Source organism: Delphinus delphis, chromosome 8, assembly GCF_949987515.2.
Source record: "Delphinus delphis chromosome 8, mDelDel1.2, whole genome shotgun sequence".
In the NCBI taxonomy this organism is placed as follows: domain Eukaryota; kingdom Metazoa; phylum Chordata; class Mammalia; order Artiodactyla; family Delphinidae; genus Delphinus; species Delphinus delphis.
The window spans coordinates 21,888,302-21,906,451 of NC_082690.1; the positions used below are offsets into that span (position 1 = coordinate 21,888,302).

The 18,150-nt window shown below is 37.8% G+C and overlaps 2 protein-coding genes across 2 annotated transcripts in view; both read right to left on the reverse strand.

Annotated features, from left to right (window-relative positions):
• Positions 1–7,345, reverse strand: part of BCO2 (beta-carotene oxygenase 2) — a 43,895-nt gene extending 36,550 nt beyond the window's left edge. Inside the window, exons 1-2 of the mRNA XM_060017952.1 lie at positions 7,214–7,345; positions 1,766–1,970 (exon numbers count right to left, since the gene is read on the reverse strand). Of these exons, the coding sequence (XP_059873935.1) occupies positions 1,766–1,970; positions 7,214–7,301 (293 nt within the window). The 5' untranslated portion in view covers positions 7,302–7,345. The remainder of the gene's footprint in view (positions 1–1,765; positions 1,971–7,213) is intronic.
• Positions 7,346–10,740: 3,395 nt separating this feature from the next.
• On the reverse strand, positions 10,741–15,118 carry TEX12 (testis expressed 12). Its single transcript, XM_060017953.1, has 5 exons — positions 15,060–15,118; positions 13,244–13,319; positions 12,368–12,479; positions 12,227–12,278; positions 10,741–11,472 (listed from the first exon to the last, which is right to left on the reverse strand). The coding sequence occupies exons 1-5, from the start codon at positions 15,083–15,085 to the stop codon at positions 11,328–11,330; spliced, it is 411 nt and encodes a 136-aa protein (XP_059873936.1). The 5' UTR covers positions 15,086–15,118; the 3' UTR covers positions 10,741–11,327.
• Positions 15,119–18,150: the final 3,032 nt, after the last annotated feature.

Below are 18,150 nucleotides of genomic sequence, written 5' to 3' on the forward strand. Positions count from 1 at the left end.
GGGCTTCTTGCAGCAGCTGGTTGGGGAGGGGTAGGGTGGTGGAAGAACACTGCATTTTGTTTCCTTCTAGCGGTGGCATTTTAAAAGTCTAATATTCAGTAAAGACAAGATGCAACAGGTTCAGCAAATTAAAATATCTGGGTTATTAAGAAATATATCTTAAACATGCCCCTAATTCTTGATATGTTTCTAACAACAGCTGGAGAAACACAATAGGACCGTAATCAGATTCCCACTAGGCCCACAGGAATGATATAACTAATAGAAGGTACAATTAGGTGGTTGCCAGGAGCTTGGGGAAGGGGAGCATGGGAGTTACTGTTTAATGGGTACAGAGTTTCAGTTTTGCAAGATGAAAAGTAGATGGACGGTGGTGATGATAGCACAGCAGTGTGAATGTACTTAATGCTAATGAATGTACGCTCAAAAATAGTTGGCAAATTTTAGATGGAAAATTTTATGTAATGTGTATTTTATCATATTTTTTTAAAGGGCAGTGATTTCTGGAATATCATCCAGCCATTAAAAGTAATAGTCATTCAGATTTTGTAGCAACACAGATAAAAAGGCTTATGACAGTATGAAATTTTTTTAAATGAGGGCAAACAAATTCAGTTAATATCTAAAATATATAAAGAACTCATACACTCAATAGCAAAAAAACATAAACCTGGTTTTAAAATGGGCTGAAGATCTGTATAGACATTTTCCAGAAAAAGACATACAGATGGTCAACAGGTACATGAACAAATGCTCAACATCACTAGTCATCAGGCATGTGCAAATCAAAACCACAATGACATACCACCCTCCACCTGTTAGAATGGCTATTATTGAAAAGACAAGAAATAACAAGTGTTGGGGAGGATGTGCAGAAAAGAGAACACTCACGCACTGTTGGTGAAAAAGTAAATTAGTACAGCCAGTAGATTAGTAGATTAGTAGATTAGTAGGTTTTTTCCTGACCATAGTGGTTTCTTCACATCACTTCATGTCCCTGTAGACACACAGAGAAATAATTCACTAAAGAGTTATTGGATTTTTTCAATTATTTACATATATTTATTGAGTGCTATTTAAGTACAGGGCACTATCCTAGATATTGGGGATATGGGTTTAACAAGAAAACATCCCCACCGTCATGGGACTGCCATCTAGTGAGGAAACACAGCTAATAAATAAATAAACAAACAAAAATATGCTGGATATTGATAATGCAGAGAATTAAAATAGGTAATATAAAAAATAGTAGCATTTTTAGATTGGGAGATCAGGGAAGGCTCAAAGGATGTGAAATTTGAGCTCATATCTGAATGACAAGAATCAGACTTGGGAAGAGAGATGAGCAAGCCAATGCCAAGACCCTGAGCAAAAATAAACATGCCTGGTTTGAGGAACTGAAAGAGCCATTGTGTCTGGGGAGTACTGGGTAAGGGAGTGGTATGAGGTGAAGACATTGCCCCTTCCTGCAGGAACTTGTGATGAAATAGAGCTTGCTAGTCCTATAGATAGTTCCTGACACTTCTCTTTTAGCATAAACTTTCAGATGACTTAAAATTTACAATATTCTGCAAAGCAGAAAAGTCAAAACTTTTAAAAAAGAATTAAATCTCCATTTTTTTTCTGTAGACTATAGTTTCCTCATCTGTAATCAAACGGAGCGCATGGCAATGTTAGCCTCAGAGAGGAAGCAGATATTAATGCATATTCCATAGAACCAGTCCATGCTAAGAAATCCAAATTGTTCTCCAAAATCAAGGCTTACTTATCCTTCCCATACTCGAACTTCCCAGGTCCAATTCGAAGCAGATAGCCATTGAGCCACTTAGGAAAATGTCCCCGGACTCGAGCAGAGATGATCTGCGGAGTCTCCTCCACCGTGGTTAAAAGTGGTGCAATACACGGAAGGCTCTTCCGCTTACTGAAAATCACTTTTTTCTGATGAGTATTTTCCATGTACTTCTTCAACACTGTGAAGAGGAAATCAAAAGCACAAAAATTTTACCAATCTTCTATGAACATTCCTGTTTCTCCATAGACAATATTCTCATCTACTGGTAAGAGAAGTATAAACCTAACACCAAATATAGTCCCCAAATTCCTCTTCTTCCTCATTCTCAGACCACCAACTCTTTGGTTCTCCATTTTTGAACCACAATAATCCTTTTTGTGTTCTTGCAGTACAAATCTGCCTAAGAATTAACTCAGGACTTTAGTTACCACTATTGTCATTTCTCATAGTTGAACAATGCTGGTCTTTTCACAACACTGAATCTACATGCTAAGCACAGATGTACTAATAGCTACACATCATTGTTATAATAAAAAATACCCACCATTCAATATTATCATAATTACATTGACCTCAGTACTTTAGGTACACCAGAATGTGATCCCAAAGATTTCATAGTGATTTATGAGAATTTAATAGGATCTGCAATTTAATTTCTGCCATTTTTTAAAATTTTTATTTATTTATTTATTTTTGGCTGCGTTGGGTCTTCGTTGCTGCGTGGCTTTCTCTAGTTGTGGGTAGTGGGGACTACTCTTCGTTGCAGTGCATGGGCTTCTCATTGCGGTGGCTTCTCTTGTTGCGGAGCACAGGCACTATGCGTGTGGGCTTCAGTAGTTGTGGCACGTGGGTTCAGTAGTTGTGGCGCTCAGGCTTAGTTGCTCCACGGCATGTGGGATCTTCCCGGACCAGGGCTCAAACCCATGTCCCCTGCATTGGCAGGCGGATTCTTAACCACTGCGCCACCAGGGGAGCCCCTAATTTCTGCTATTTTAATGGTACACACACGAGTGAACATGGCATTTTCTAGGAAAAAGGTATCATAAATTAAATTATGCAGTGAAACCTGGTCTGAAATTACCAGAAATTCAAAAGCCACAAAAAAGTCATTATTTTATAATAGAGCTGAAAATTATCCCTTTATTTCATATTTATTCAGTGTTCACAGGCAGTATTTCCTAACATAGAGGGGTGGTCAAGTACAAAATTAATTAGATACTATAAAATATAGTCTTTTATTTTATTTCATAAAACTTTAACAGTGATGAAGTCTAAACTAGAAAACCTAACTAAAACATAGGGACACTATTGTTTTAGCAGAACATTTTATAATATTGTATCTATTATCCCACTTCTTTCAAACTCTTTCAAAAATTGAGTTTAGAGCACTTGAGTCCTTCTACTTTCCTATAAGTAACAATTTGGTCAAACCCAACTATTTCCTGATTTCCCAAAGAAAATTCACTTTCACCCTGAATGTCCTTCCCACTAATCTATCCCTAAGGAAATTTTATCTATTGTTCAAAGTCTATCTGAAATGCTATTTCCTTTAAGAGGCAGCATAGTGTAATACTTAAGAGTGTGGGCCCAGGCTCTGACTGGCTCTAGAATGCTTGGGTTCAAATCTTGGCCTCCCATTTTCGAAATAATTAGCCTTGAGGAAGACCACCTCTCTGTGCTGCTTCCTCCTTCTAAGATAGGAATAATAATAATCCTTATTTCTCCTAAGGCTATAAATAATAAACAGGTTAGGTTATATTAAGTTTTTAGAACATAGTAAATACTCAAACAATTTTTGAGTCTTTTTTTATAAATTTTTTTAAATTTATTTTTGACTGCATTGGGTCTTTGTTGCTGCGTGCAGGCTTTCTCTAGTTGCGGTGAGCAGGGGCTACTCTTCATAGCAGTGCATGGGCTTCTCACTGCGGCGGCTTCTCTTGTTGCGGAGCACAGGCTCTAGGCACCTGGGTTTCAGTAATTGTGGCACAGGGGCTCAGTAGTTGTGGCTTGCGGGCTCTAGAGCACAAGCTCAGTAGTTGTGACTCACGGGCTTAGTTGCTCCATGGCATGTGGGATCTTCCCAGACCAGGGATCGAACCTGTGTGCCCTGCATTGGCAGGCGGATTCCCAACCACTTCGCCACCATGGAAGTCCCTCAAACAATGTTACCTATTATTTATGTAGCTTTCAATGACCAATCAACAAGATGTAATATCTTCTTTCTTTGAATTATTTATTCATTCAACAAAGTGATAGGCACTGCTGAGGGATAAAAAGTGTTAGAACTCAAACGTAAAGGAACTCACTGCTAGGAAACAGACATATAAGTAGATCATTTATACTGTAGTCAGCGTTTTGTTTGAGCATTATTTCTCAAGGTCTGGCCTGGGGTCTACTTGTAACCAGAAATACCTGGTGTTATTGCTAATGAGCAGATTTCATGGACCCCACTCTGGACTAAGAAATCAGAATCTCTGAGGTAGGGCAAGCAGGTATTCTTAGGCATACTACAATAAAATTTGAGAACCACAAGATTAGAGGTATAAAGAGGATGCTTTGAAAACTTAGAAAAGGAAACCCTCTGGTATTTATCTTACTACTTTTATTATTATTATGCATATTTATCTTATTTTCACTCTTAGATTAAAATAAGTTCCCTGAGGTCAGATCTTTTACTCCTCTTACTTAAGTAGAAGTAAACTGAATACCCTGATTGGGTATTTGTCTTAATAGAGATTCATAAACTTAAAACATGTTACATTTTAGAAAACATTTACATGTTTATATGTTCTGTACTCCATAGCATCCTGGTGGCAGTTTATTATATATTCTTCATATTTCCCATAGTGCTTGATATTGTAGGCACCAGCTCCTTAAACACCTTTCTATTCTTAGCTTCTGAGACATTGCACTTTTCTAACTTTCCTGCTTCCTCTGTTTGCTTTATGCCAGCTTCCTACTTACTAGCTAGCAACCTTGGGCAAGTTACTAATCTCTCTGAGCCTCAGATTTTTCAATGATAAAATGTGGATAATGAGAATAAAAGGCAGATAAAACTTCCTGTTCAAGTCCATCATCATAATTAAATATAATAATAATAGATAATTTCCAAAAGTTAATTCCCTTTATTGGTTCCTCTTCTTATCACCTCATGAATGTGTTCCTAAAGTCTGACCTTGGACCTTTACTCTTTAACCTCAGCACTCTCCCTTGGTAATCTCATCTAGTCCCTTATTTTCACCAATTACTTCTTGCAGGTGACTCTCAACATGTCAAAAGAGAATTTTTCATTTTCTCCCTTCCAAATCAATTTTCCCACCTGCTAAATAACATAGCTTCAAAATCTCTGTGGGCCTTGAATTTGTCTTCCTTCACTGTCCCCCTAACATTCAATAAGTGGTTAAATTCTGCTGATTATACCCACACAATGCCAGGAAGAGGACAAGGGGATGATATAGGGTAGCCATTATATATTACTAGGGCTCAGAAGTTTGCAAGGGTGCCTGGGACAAATCCTTTGCAAAGATTTTTACCAGTCCACCTCTCCTGGGTAGCTCCCCCAATTTTTCTTGCAGCCTGAACCTGTTCTCATAAGCACTGATGCTTCATATTCTCTTGCCTAGCAGTAACTTCCTTTCTACTGTCATAATTTAGGTCCTCACAACCTCTTAGATGGATATTATCACAGCCTCCCACATTGAAACTAGATAGGGAAGCTATCATCTATGCCAGAGCTTCCTAATTGGTGGGCCTCTTGATCCCCTTAGTCCTTAGGATGGCCGAGGCCCCATGTCAATCACCTCCAGCTCTACACAGCTCATGGGGTTCCAGATCCCATCCAATTTACTCCACTATGCAGTAAAAATATTATCATTTTCTATGTGAGCTATAACGTAAAAGCATTAGGGAGCACTGCTACTGAATTCATCTTCTAAGCCACAGATCTGATTGTGTTGTATATTCCTCTATAAAACCTTTACTAATGACTCCTCACTGTCTACCAAATAAGGTCTGAACTACTTGGCCAGGCATTGATGAAGGCACTGTACAGTCTCACACCAACCTACCTGTCCAGTAATGCCTCTCACTAATACCTTCTCCTCCAGCCAAACTGGACTGCTCTCCAGTCTCTTCTCATCATAATCGTATACCTGTCTTCACCTAGGATATTTCTCATCTACTTAAGGTGATGCATCCTTCAAGATGTCACCATCTTCATAAACACAATATTCCCATTTCATATAGTAAGAACTGATTCTCCTTAGTCTAAAATCACACAGCATCTGTTTTAGCTCTCTTACGGCATTTGTCTTACTCCACCTAGTGTGATAAAGATGAATATAGTTTATGACTTCTACTACCAGTACTCCTTGAGTACAGGGTCTTGTTTTTGTCTCCACCCCATTACCTAACACATTGCCTTACGTAGAGCAAGCACTACATTACTGAATTAAATAATTTATTTTTTTATTTTTCATTTTTTTGCAGCCCTGAAATTGAGCATTTATTCTTAAATCAGATGCAGCATATTTTTTTATAAGATATATTTTATATACTGTCCCTTTCTCAAAAGAAAGCAGCAAGACTCAGCAATTAATTACCCAAACCTAATGAGGGAAACGTTCACAAGTGACTGCAGCCTGGTATTTATCAGAAAGATATAACAGCCTGGGCGGTTGTTATTTTCCTTCTTCAGGTGCCATCCCCCCATAAAGCAGGTTTCAAGAACAATGGGAATGTGTGGTTGAAGGACAATGAGGTTTTCTCTTGTTTTTTTGTTTTGTTTTGTTTTTGAATTTTATTTATTTTTTATACAGCAGGTTCTTATTAGTTATCCATTTTATACATATTAGTGTATATATGTCAATCCCAATCTCCCAATTCGTCACACCATCACCACCACCCCCGAATTAAATAACTTTAAAGTTTTTAGTGCATATCAGTATGATGTCTAATAGCTCTATATAAGCCAATTTCAAGAATAAAATCATGTAACAGTTAGTAGATACAACAGAAAGCTACAAAACAATAAACAGAGGTTTTAAGGCAGTCCCCCAGAATGCAAACAGAAGAACCAAACATTTACATTAGAACATGTAGCAATGATTCTCAAATGAGAAAATTCTAAATAGTGAATATTCTTCCTATTGCAGATCCAAGAGAATTCCTAAACCCTGAATCCCACCCCTTTATGTTGTATAAAATATACAAACAGAAAGGCTGTTTCCCTGAAAACAAGTAAACAAATCCTGACTCAATCTTCTTTAACTCCCAGCTCTGCAGTGCTGCCGCCTGTATCTGCTCCACACAGATTGGAAAACTTCAGAAGCCCCTAGTATTCTTCAGGAAAGAGGCACAGAGATCTAAGTTCAGGCTGGTAGAAAAAGGAGAAAGAGGAAGAGGAAGGGGCAAATCCCCTACCTGGAATCCAGTGTACTACCACAGAAAGGAAATCAGTTACAATGGTAGAAAGATTGCTGACGAAACGTAGAAAGATTTGAAAAAACATCTTTGTATCGAGTTCAGTAGCAGCAGATCTGTGATTTCCAAATCCTCACATTGACTGGCAGTGAAACGCTCACTTCCTGGGCTGTCCCTGGCTCACTGACAGAATAGAAGGGGGTGGGGATTAAAGGGCAGGACTTCAAAATGCCTGCAACCACTCTTGGTCTCATTTCCAGAACAAGTATCCCAACAACCTATCTATAGTAAGTTGCTGTTAGAAATACTGAAATTGGACCACCAATAGTGGTCTCCCTCCCTAAACTTTCCTCTTTCAAATCTGTCCTCACACTACAATTCAGTTGATCCAGGGGATAAATTTCATTACGCCACTCCTCTCCTCTGAATGATTCAGATCTCCTCTTCCTTTACAGAATAAAGTCCAAATTTAATCTGTCAACAAAGGACTTTACAATCTGGCCACAACCTACCTTTCATCCTTTGTCTCTCTGCCTTTCTAGCATCTCACCTTTCCTTTTCTATTCACTTAATTTGCAAAACATTCTCTAACAATCTAGTATGACTAAAGCCCTGTGAAGGTATACCCTTAAAAAACTAATAATCATAAATAATTTATTAATTTAACAAACATTTCTGAGCTCCAATGTATCAAATACTGTGCTACAAATTGAGAACAGATTCTGTCCTGCTCTCTAGCAGTTTAGATGATACACTATTCCCCTTTGTGAATTCTCAGCCCAGTAAAATGACTTACCACGTTTTTTTCTTCTGTGCCTCTGATCAAATTTTTCCCTGCCTGAAATATCCTCCCTCTTTCCTTTCCAAAAACCCATTTCAAAATCTACCTATCTGGGGCTTCCCTGGTGGCACAGTGGTTGGGAGTCCGCCTGCCGATGCGAGGCACGCGGGTTCGTGCCCCGGTCCGGGAGGATCCCGCATGCCGCGGAGCGGCTGGGCCCGTGGGCCATGGCCGCTGGGCCTGCGCGTCCGGGGCCAGTGCTCCGCAACGGGAGAGGCCACGGCAGTGAGAGGCCCGCGTACCAAAAAAGAAAAAAAAATCTACCTATCTGGTCTTCCCTGGTGGCGCAGTGGTTAAGAGTCCGCCTGCCCATGCAGGAGAGGTGGGTTCGTGCCCCGGTCCGGGAAGATCCCACATGCCGCAGAGCAACTAGGCCCGTGAGCCATGGTCACTGAGCCTGCGCGTCCGGAGCCTGCGCTCCGCAACGGGAGAGGGCACAACAGTGAGAGGCCCGCGTACTGCAAAAAAAAAAAAAAAAAAATCTACCTATCTGACCCCCTTGCGAAAGCCTTCTAGTAACTTCCACTAAAAGGAGTTAGTGCCACAGAAATACTTTTAACATTGACATATCATGTCTTCCTAGCAAAGACACGTAAGTGTATTTCAAGAAAAGAGTGCTTACACAGGGAGATCAGCTCGGCGCCTTGTGACTACCTAGATGGGTGGGATAGGGAGGGTGGGAGGGAGACGCAGGAGGGAGGAGATATGGGGATATATGTATATGTATAGCTGATTCACTTTGTTATAAAGCAGAAACTAACACACCATCATAAAGCAATTATGCTCCAATACAGATGTTAAAAAAAAAAGAGTGGTCAAACTTGTCAGAAGGGAGAACAGAGTATCTTAAACTATTCTGTACTCCCCACAGTGTCTAGCAGATCATGATGTACAAAGAGACTCAAAATATATTTTGATTTGTAATTAGTGAAGAATAATTTATAAACTTTATGAAATCTTATTGAAATGAGTGATAAGTATAAATCAAAGGGCAAATATATTCCTGCAATAGCATATTTCCAGTTGTGAGATAATTATTCTCATGTGGATGGTACCAAAGACATCCAATTTGATTAAAAAATAAGCATTAATTACGCTTTCAGGAACTTTTTCCCCGGAGGTAGATGTTCTGACCAGTAAACACACTGTGACTAAAAATCAGTTCCCTAGTCTTATACACACCCAATGAAATGATCAAATTTAACCTACACAGGGAAGAACCAGATGCTGAACAATGGTGACACTATCAAGATATAACAAATATAATGCGAAATCCACTCTGAAACAATGTTAGCCTTATCTTTCACATTAATAACAAATGCTTAGGAAAAAAATAACTCAAGAACATTTCTTAATGATGATAGGCCAGCAGAGTCATCTTCGTATTTACATTAAATAACTCTCAGGTAACAGAATAACTCAAAATCCAGCTGATTTGTCATATCAACTCAGAGACAGTCTTCCTGTTGCACTCAGTATTTAAAAATCCCATTTCTATGGATGGACCTAGACTCTGTTATACAGAGTGAAGTAAGTCAGAAAGAGAAAAACAAATACCGTATGCTAACACATATACATGGAATCTAAAAAAAAAAAAATGGTTCTGAAGAACCTAGAGGCAGGACAGGAATAAAGACACAGATGTAGAGAACGGACTTGAGGACATGGGGAGGGGGAAGGGTAACCTGGGACAAAGTGAGAGAGTGGCATTGACAAATATACACTACCAAATGTAAAACAGATAGCTAGCGGGAAGCAGCCGCATAGCACAGGGAGATCAGCTGGATACTTTGTGACCACCTAGAGGGGTGGGATAGAGAGAGTGGGAGGGAGACGCAAGAGGTAGGGGATATGGCGATATATGTATATGTATAGATGATTCACTTTGTTATACAACAGAAATTAATACAACAATGTAAATCAATTATACTCCAATAAAGATGTTTAAAAAAATTTTTTTAATAAAAAATTTTAAAAATCCCATTTCTAATCTTCATTGACCTCCAACCTATCCTGTGACGTTAACATATCCCTCTACAAACCAAGTAATATTTTCCACTTAATAACCAATACTTTTAGTAAATATTCTTTTATTTCACTGTTTTCAGTGCTTTCTTGTATGAATATTTATTATATGTGGTATATATGACTTAAAATAGTAATTTGATGAAATGAGATTTTAACATTTAGAAGGCAGCAAGGCAAACATGCTGTCCACCTGAGGAATACCAAATTCCCTGTAGTACTGCCTGTAAATATGTCCAAATTTGTAATTGCTTATATAGGCAAAATATACAAATAATAGATCGAATTATCTGTATGATTGAACAATTGGTGCTGTGATTTTTAAAAATCTGATCAATATAGCTATCACATGTAATTATATAACATTAAAAGTTTTCAATAAAATCATAGCAGTACCTTCCAACAAAGAGAGAATTTTTTCAGCTAGATAAATAGTAGAGATTTCCTAGTCCGAATTCAATTTCTGAATTATAATAGGATTGAAATGACTCACTGAGATTGAATTGTTTAAACAATCTCTTTACTTCTGGACCACTAATCTTTATCCTATACCACACAGCTAGCTGCTAAGGCTTCTAAATATACTTCATTAACTGTACCATTGATATGGCTGATGTGTAAAAAAGTCAATTCATATAAAGTTCTGGTTAGTAATTTCTGGTTTTTATTTTACCACAAGACAATAATTTTAAACCAAATTTTTATTAGCAATGTATAATAATAATAGTGAAAATAATCAAATGGTAATATTAAATAGCAATAGCACAGTTTAACTACATATTGAGAAACTGGACAAATTACTTTTGGGTTTTAATTTTTTTCAATGCTGACCATGAAAAACATCTTAAAACCATCTCCAAAGCTATCTATCTGCTATTTAAACAAAATATTCTAAAAGAAAAAGTGCAATGTTGTTAAATATTATCAAATTAACTCACTGAGTCTTAGAAATTTAAGAAAGGTTAGGAGGTTTAAGAAAAAAAAAGAAGAGGCTCCATATACAATTTAAATAGTTTACACTTTTATAAAATATGACAAATATTTGACTCTCAAAAGAAAAGCTATGTATCATATTAATGTCCAGCTTAATGCCCCTTTTAAATCGAGAAAAGAAATTTAAGGAGTTTCCCCTTCTATATTTAAGGTATACATTTTCTTAACAACTGGAGAGCATTCAGAGCACAAATGCCATTCTTTCATTACAACAATACTGGGCTTAAATTCTCAGCTTATTTTAAGTACACAATTTTATCTGTGTAGTGTGTTTGCAATCACCGTAAACCTCTGTCTCAGGAGCTCTCTTTTCTGTATTAGAAAGTTTTCAATAGTATTGGCTTCTTTGAAGAGTCCATCTATCTCGTCAATATAAGATGCATCTACTGCTGCTCTCTCACTAATGGGGAAAAAAAGTTTTACATTAAACTAAATAGTCATAACATCTAAATACACTATCATAGTGACGTGTTCTATTATGCTATATTTGTTAGCTATTTCATTTAAATGGCTTTGTACATCAAAAAGCTTCATTAATTTACAAGCACTGCTCAGTAAAAGTTAAATTAGTTCCACAAATATTTTTGACTACTCAAAGTCCCTTCACACAGCAGAATGTGTATCTTACCCATTATAATTCTAATATTAAACTATATACATTATCTTAACAGCCACACAAACCATTATTCAAATACAGTGACTGTCCAGTAGTTTTAAAAAACATCTTATAAAACATGATAGTCTCAGGCCAATAGAATATTTAAATTCAGCCTTCAAATATATATTGATAATATTTAAACATTTCATAAATATATTTATCTTTAATATCACTCTATTATTATGGTTAACTTCACCAAATGGTATCTTTCTGAAAGTTTTTTCATAAAAATTTAAGTGTTTTATCATCTATTGATAGAGAATAAAATATATCCAGCCTCGTTTCAACTCTGAGAGTATCAAAAGATGTTTAGTAGAAACGGTAGTCTTTGAAAATAAACAACTAATCTATTATAAGAAACTGAGGTAGAATAAGAAATTTCAAAATTATAATTACTAGATAGGTTTTGTAGCCCCTGCACTAAACTTCCCATTACGGAGTTTCCAGAAGAAAACTTCTGTGTGTAAAATCAAGAGAATATACTGTAAGTACTTGCCTTAAGATCTTTGCATATGTAGACAACATTAGATTAATTTCCTTGCTCATATCTGTTCAAAAATAAATCACTAAGTTAACTATAATAAACTTTCCATATTATAATATCAATGTATAGAAATACAAGCACTTTATAGATCACCATTCAAATCTTTCTCCAGGGCTTCATCTTTATAAAATAGTCCAGAGCTTTCAGAGAAAGAAGAATCTGATTTTCCAAGACAGGACAGTTGTGGACTATCTGGCATTTGAGGCTAACAAAAGAAAGTAGAGAAAATACGTAAATTGCTAGCAAGATGCTTAAGATATATACATTTTGTTAAAAAAAAAAAAAGCAAATAAAACTTCTTTCAGAAAAAAGCAAACATGCTGGAAATTATATACTCTTGTGTCCTGATTAGTTATTTGTAATTTTATTAACCAGGAAACTTTTAGGCCCAACTTTGTTCAACATAATAATTTTATTATGTGTTTAGACTTTGAAAATAGTATTAATCCCCTGATGAAAAAGTTTCCTGTATCTTGAGCCAGCAGATGTTTTCCATAGCAAAAGAGCAAAACTTTCATTTGGATAACAGCCATATGTTTGCAAATTTTTGCAAGATAACATAATCTTTAAGGGAACAAATAATGTTCCAAATGTAAACAGATCAATTGGTGGGGTAGTAGTGACGAAGGGCAGGATGCAGTGCTCTTTTTCAAAACTATCAGCAAGTATAGTACCTAGGTATCCTACTTAGATATCAAAATAATTATGTAAAGTCTTATGTATTATAAAGGCATGAACCCACTTCTGTCTCTAGATCACAAATTACCACAAAGAAACCTCCCAATAGTTTCCTGGAGGCCTATACTTAGTGAAAAGGCAGCTGGAGTCAACATAGTTCCTGCTGGGACAATCCCAGCTCTGGGAATATGAAGACATTAAATTCCATTTATCAGTAGAATTATCTTTAATGGAAAAAATTTGAGACGTATATAAAATAAAAGAGTACGGCTCCACAAGCACAAAGATTACCTCCAACTCTCTTGGTCTCTTGCAATTTCTAGAATCAGGTTTTACAAGGTGACTGGCCATATTCTGGAGGCAAGAGCTGCAAAGTTTAGAGCAATGTCAATTTTAGGTACAAACTCATGCTGCAGCTCTCTTGAATCCTTCCCTTTCTTTCCACTCCTCCTGCCACTGTTAGTTTGGGCTCTCATTATTTGTCACTTACCTAACCTACTCAAATTCTCCCTTCTCTGTTTCATTCTACCAACTGCTGTTTGGGCAGTCTTTCAAAACTCTGATTACTGCATTCCCTTAACTCAAAAAACCTTCCCTTGACCATTCATTGCTCCAGAATAAGCTCAAATTTTATGGTAGAGCATCCAAAGTCATATATCACCTGGGCCAACCTGCCATCCCCATGATTTTCGTCTAGTCCCTCTATATGCAGTCAGCCAAGCCTGTCTCTTTGGCACTTTCTGCCTTGTATCAGGATTCATTCAGGATTTTTCAGCCTTCACAAAATCCTAATGTTGAAACAAATCTTACAGTTCATCTAATTCAATCTCAATTTTACAGATGTGAAAATAGAGGCAGAGATAGTTGACCAAATTCAAACATGTAAAACCGTGCCAGACTAGAACCAAGATCTCTTCTAGTCTAAAAGAGACTTCTGTTTCCACTGTCCTATCGTACCTTCATATAGCATCAAATTTTACTTTTAAATTACTTTCCCATAAATTCTGAAGATAATTTCTCTGGGAGTCTGAAAGATTAAGTTTAAGCTTGAAAAATGTTGAAACCTAGAATGGTATAGTCTCTACACCCTAACAGATAAGGATCTCTGTCTACACTCAAGTTATCATTTACTTTGCTTGCTTTTTGAGAAACTCTGCTGACCTGGAAAATTGTAATGAATCTGTTTGCTTAGTCGTGTATAATATTCATATATATGACAAAAAGACAGCAACAACAAATAATAAAGATGTCTGTTTTGGGCTTCCCTGGTGGCTCAGTGGTTGAGAGTCCACCTGCCGATGCTGGGGACACGGGTTCGTGCCCCGGTCCGGGAAGACCCCACATGCCACGGAAAGGCTGGGCCCGTGAGCCATGGCCGCTGGGCCTGCACGTCCGGAGCCTGTGCTCCGGAACGGGAGAGGCCGCAACAGTGAGAGGCCCGCGTACCAAAAAAAAAAAAAAGATGTCTGTTTAGTAAATTCCATATAGTGCTTCTACATTCCTGTCGGTAACTTTCTAGTATATAAATTTAAGCGCTATAACGGTAAGACGCTGAAAATACTACACATGCACAGTAGTGTTCACTCTGCCTGGGAAAGTCTGAGAATGTTTCAGAGAAGCGAACACGAGAGTGGTTCTCGTCTCCCTTCCTCTTTTTTCTCTTCCCTTTTCCTTTTACACCTCTTCTCACCTCTCTCAAAGTAAAAGAACATGCATGTATGTCAAATCAAAACTCTTCTAATTAGGTAATTCTGCTTCTGTAAAAACAGATTTTCTGTCATAGTTTAAGCCCTCAGCTGAATCAAGGCCTGGTCTAGAGGCTGGGCCTCGCCACCTGTGACAAATACCATTCACAGCCATTGACCCCGGCTGTGCAATCTGAGGTGTTGGTGCCTTCGGCATTACCAAGCACTACCCCCAGGCCTTGTGCAACCGTTTTCTCCTCACCTTCTCTTTCCTCCCACCGCCATCTCGGCCTACCAGGCCATCCCACCTATCTTGCTTCTCACTTCCCGCCGCGCCCCTCCTTTCTTCCCCACTAGCGTTTCAGCTCCACTAGAGACCCTCCGGGTAAGTGTCCACCCTCTCTCACTGCCTTGCTTCACACCCTGTCACACTCTCATCGGCGCTCATCCCCACAGCCCCTGCCCGAGAGCAGTCTGCGGCTCGACGGCATCGGGAACTTACTCGTCAGCCAAAGCACAGGAACGAGGAAGCCCGGCGTACACGCGAGTGCGCAGGCTCGGGGAGGCGGATTTCCCAGCGTGCAGCGCGCAGATTACGTAAGGCGCCTGCACCGCCTCCCGCGCTGCCGAGGAGAGGGGGTTTTTTCCCGCCTTGCCTCTCGCTTTGGGGTCTCCGTGAAACAGAACTCGCCACCTCCGAGTTAGTGTCTGGGGAAGAAGGGAGAGATCTGAGACTGGTTTCTCAAGAAAGACCAAGGAAGAACTGCCAGAGGAAGGCCGGGTGTGTCCCAGCCTTTTGGAACCTCAGAAAAGGAACACGAAATAGTAGCACACCACCACCACTTTCCAAGTAAAAGTTACATCCTGTCCCAGATGGTGGGTCTGCAGCAACGGTTTAAACCTGAGTTCCCCTGGCCCTCAAGCCGAGACTTTGTATCCAGAACCTCCGTTCCTTCACCTCTTTCTCTTTGGTGCAACCAAACTTTCGGAATCACAGCGGTTGAGAAAATTCCCTTCTTGATGTGTCAATAACTAATCAACTTCATTGGCAGCTTTGAAAAAAAAATTTTGTAACACACGTGGCTCACGTATTTGAAGTTTAGCCTTATGGGGAGCTTTAATGTGGTGACTTTGACCTGCAACTTGAAAGACAGACGTTCCACACTTGATGCTCCGTTAGTTGTGGAAGAAAATAAAAAGCATATCACCTCATAAAACAAAGGTCAGTAACACTTCCCATAAATTCCAGGTCCACAATCTTACACCTTAGCAAATTATGTTTAACACATACATATTATTGTTTTTTTCCCTTTGGCTTATTTAACTGTTAGTTGTCAAGATGTAAGTATTGTGTGGATATGTTTATTTATTGGTTTGTGGAAAAGCCAATTGTTTCAAGTAAGCTCCTAGGAAAAATACTTGGTTTAACTTGAGTTGGCATTATTGTGAAATGTAAGTCATTTAATAAAGATAGACCAGTGGTTATGGTGCAGTTATTGATAGTCTTTAAAGGATTCTAATCACTATCTGAGGACTGATAGCAATCTGTATTGAAATGTTCCCTATTTGTGATAAAATGAAGGGAAAAGTAATGAGTTTTTCCTAAAGTTAATGCACTTACTTTAAAAGATTCTTTTATTCTGTTACTATGTCATAAATTTTTTGATGTTAACTTGTCCTCTCAAGAAACAAAAAATATAAAATTTTTTAGATTTTTAATGTCCTTACTTGGTAAAATGTAAAGTTATCCACTCAGTGTTTATCTCTTCTTCATTATTGTCATTGTTGTTGTTATTATTCTTAATGGTTCATCAAATCCAAAAGTCTGAGAAATACTGACCTAATTCCTCTCCCAGCCTTCACATTGTATGATATCTAAACAGGTAGTTATCTAGTTGTTAAAATATTTCCAGGAAAAAATGATTCCACCTAATACATAAATGTTTACATCAGATTAAGAGAACAGCAGAGACATTTTATTTTTTAAATCTTTTCTCCATTGTATAAGCTACATGAGTGAGAATAAGTGAGAGGGCACACAGCGTTATAGTTGTCTGGTGCTTTAGAATATTCAAAGAATGAGGACACGGGGAGGGGGAAGGGTGAGCTGGGACAAAGTGAGAGAGTGGCATGGACATATATACACTACCAAATGTAAAATCGATAGCTAGTGAGAAGCAACCGCATAGCACAGGGAGATCAGCTCGGTGCTTTGTGACCACCTAGAGGGGTGGGATAGGGAGGGTGGGAGGGAGACGCAAGAGGGAGGAGATATGGGGATATATGTATAGCTGATTCATTTTGTTATACAACAGAAACTAACACACTATTGTAAAGCAATTATACTCCAATAAAGATGTTAAAAATATATATATGCTCTTATCTAGGATCTCACAAAAAAATAAAATATTCAAAGAGCTGTCATCATCTCATTTAATCTTCACAAACAACCCTGTGAAGTAGGTAGGACATAGAGACATTTGGGTTGCTCTATGTCAAAGGAAAAAATGTTTGTCCCAAAAGTAAGAAATGGGTGAATTATGCATTATATATCTTTATAGCTGGAGAGAAATAATTGGCAATGGACCATTTAAAATGAACTTGCTTAGTGTTCTACTTATTTAAATCACAGTTTACTTAATGCTTTTGTGTTAATTGGCCCGATTGGACAACACAGAGGATAAAAACTTATTTCAGTTTCAATCGTGTATAGTCTTATCATACACTTTTTTTATATATATAAATTTATTTATTTATTTATTTATCTATCTATTTATCTTTGGCTGCGTAGGGTCTTCATTGCCGCGCACGGGCTTTTTCTAGTTGCTGCGCTTCTTAAATGTGCTTTTTTTTTTCTTTTGATAGTCACTGCACCAAGCACCTTCAGCCATCCTATCTTAGACTTCCTTTGTAATCACTGCTGTGGACATGATGTTTTATGACCTTATGAAATGAAAACTCTATCTTGTTAAAAACAAAAACAAGCAAATAAACAACGACAACAAAAACACCTCAACTAGCTGCTTATATAAGCATTTTGTTTCCTAACTCTAGAACCCCTCTGTTTCCATACAGTCTCTGTATTGGCAAAAAAGCAAAAACAAACAAAAATCACCTTGTTAATTCCCTTGCTAGCAAGGTAATACAATTTAGCACATGTTCAAGAGAAAATTGTCTAAGAAACTTTGTTTCTGCTAGTTACTTTCAAAGCTGTGATAGTAACGCTCTCTTCTTTAAAAGTTTCATTTTAAGTGGTGTGATTACATTATAGGAATTATCTTGTAGGGCTGATTATTCAGCAGTGGTAGATGAGAAAAAAAAAATGTGCTGAAGTCTGAGTGGAAAGTTTCAAAAGAGAAAGATTAATGCGAGAAAAGATGCTTCTAATTGACCAAGCAGGTGCTTTTTTTTTTAAGTGCTTGGATGTATTTCGGAAAGAGGTACAAGCTTTGAAGGGCCAGAACTGCAACAGAAGAAATGATTTCATTAAAACCGTGATTTTACATTAAAAGA

Coding starts and splice junctions, on each gene's coding strand:
- TEX12 (XM_060017953.1), bottom strand. CDS start 15,085: ATGAGCGCCGATGAGAGTGTGACAGG. Junction 13,320..15,059: donor GCCGATGAGAGTGTGACAGG/GTGTGAAGCAAG, acceptor TAAACTTTGCAG/CTCTTGCCTCCAGAATATGG. Junction 11,473..12,226: donor ACATATGCAAAGATCTTAAG/GCAAGTACTTAC, acceptor TTTCCCCATTAG/TGAGAGAGCAGCAGTAGATG.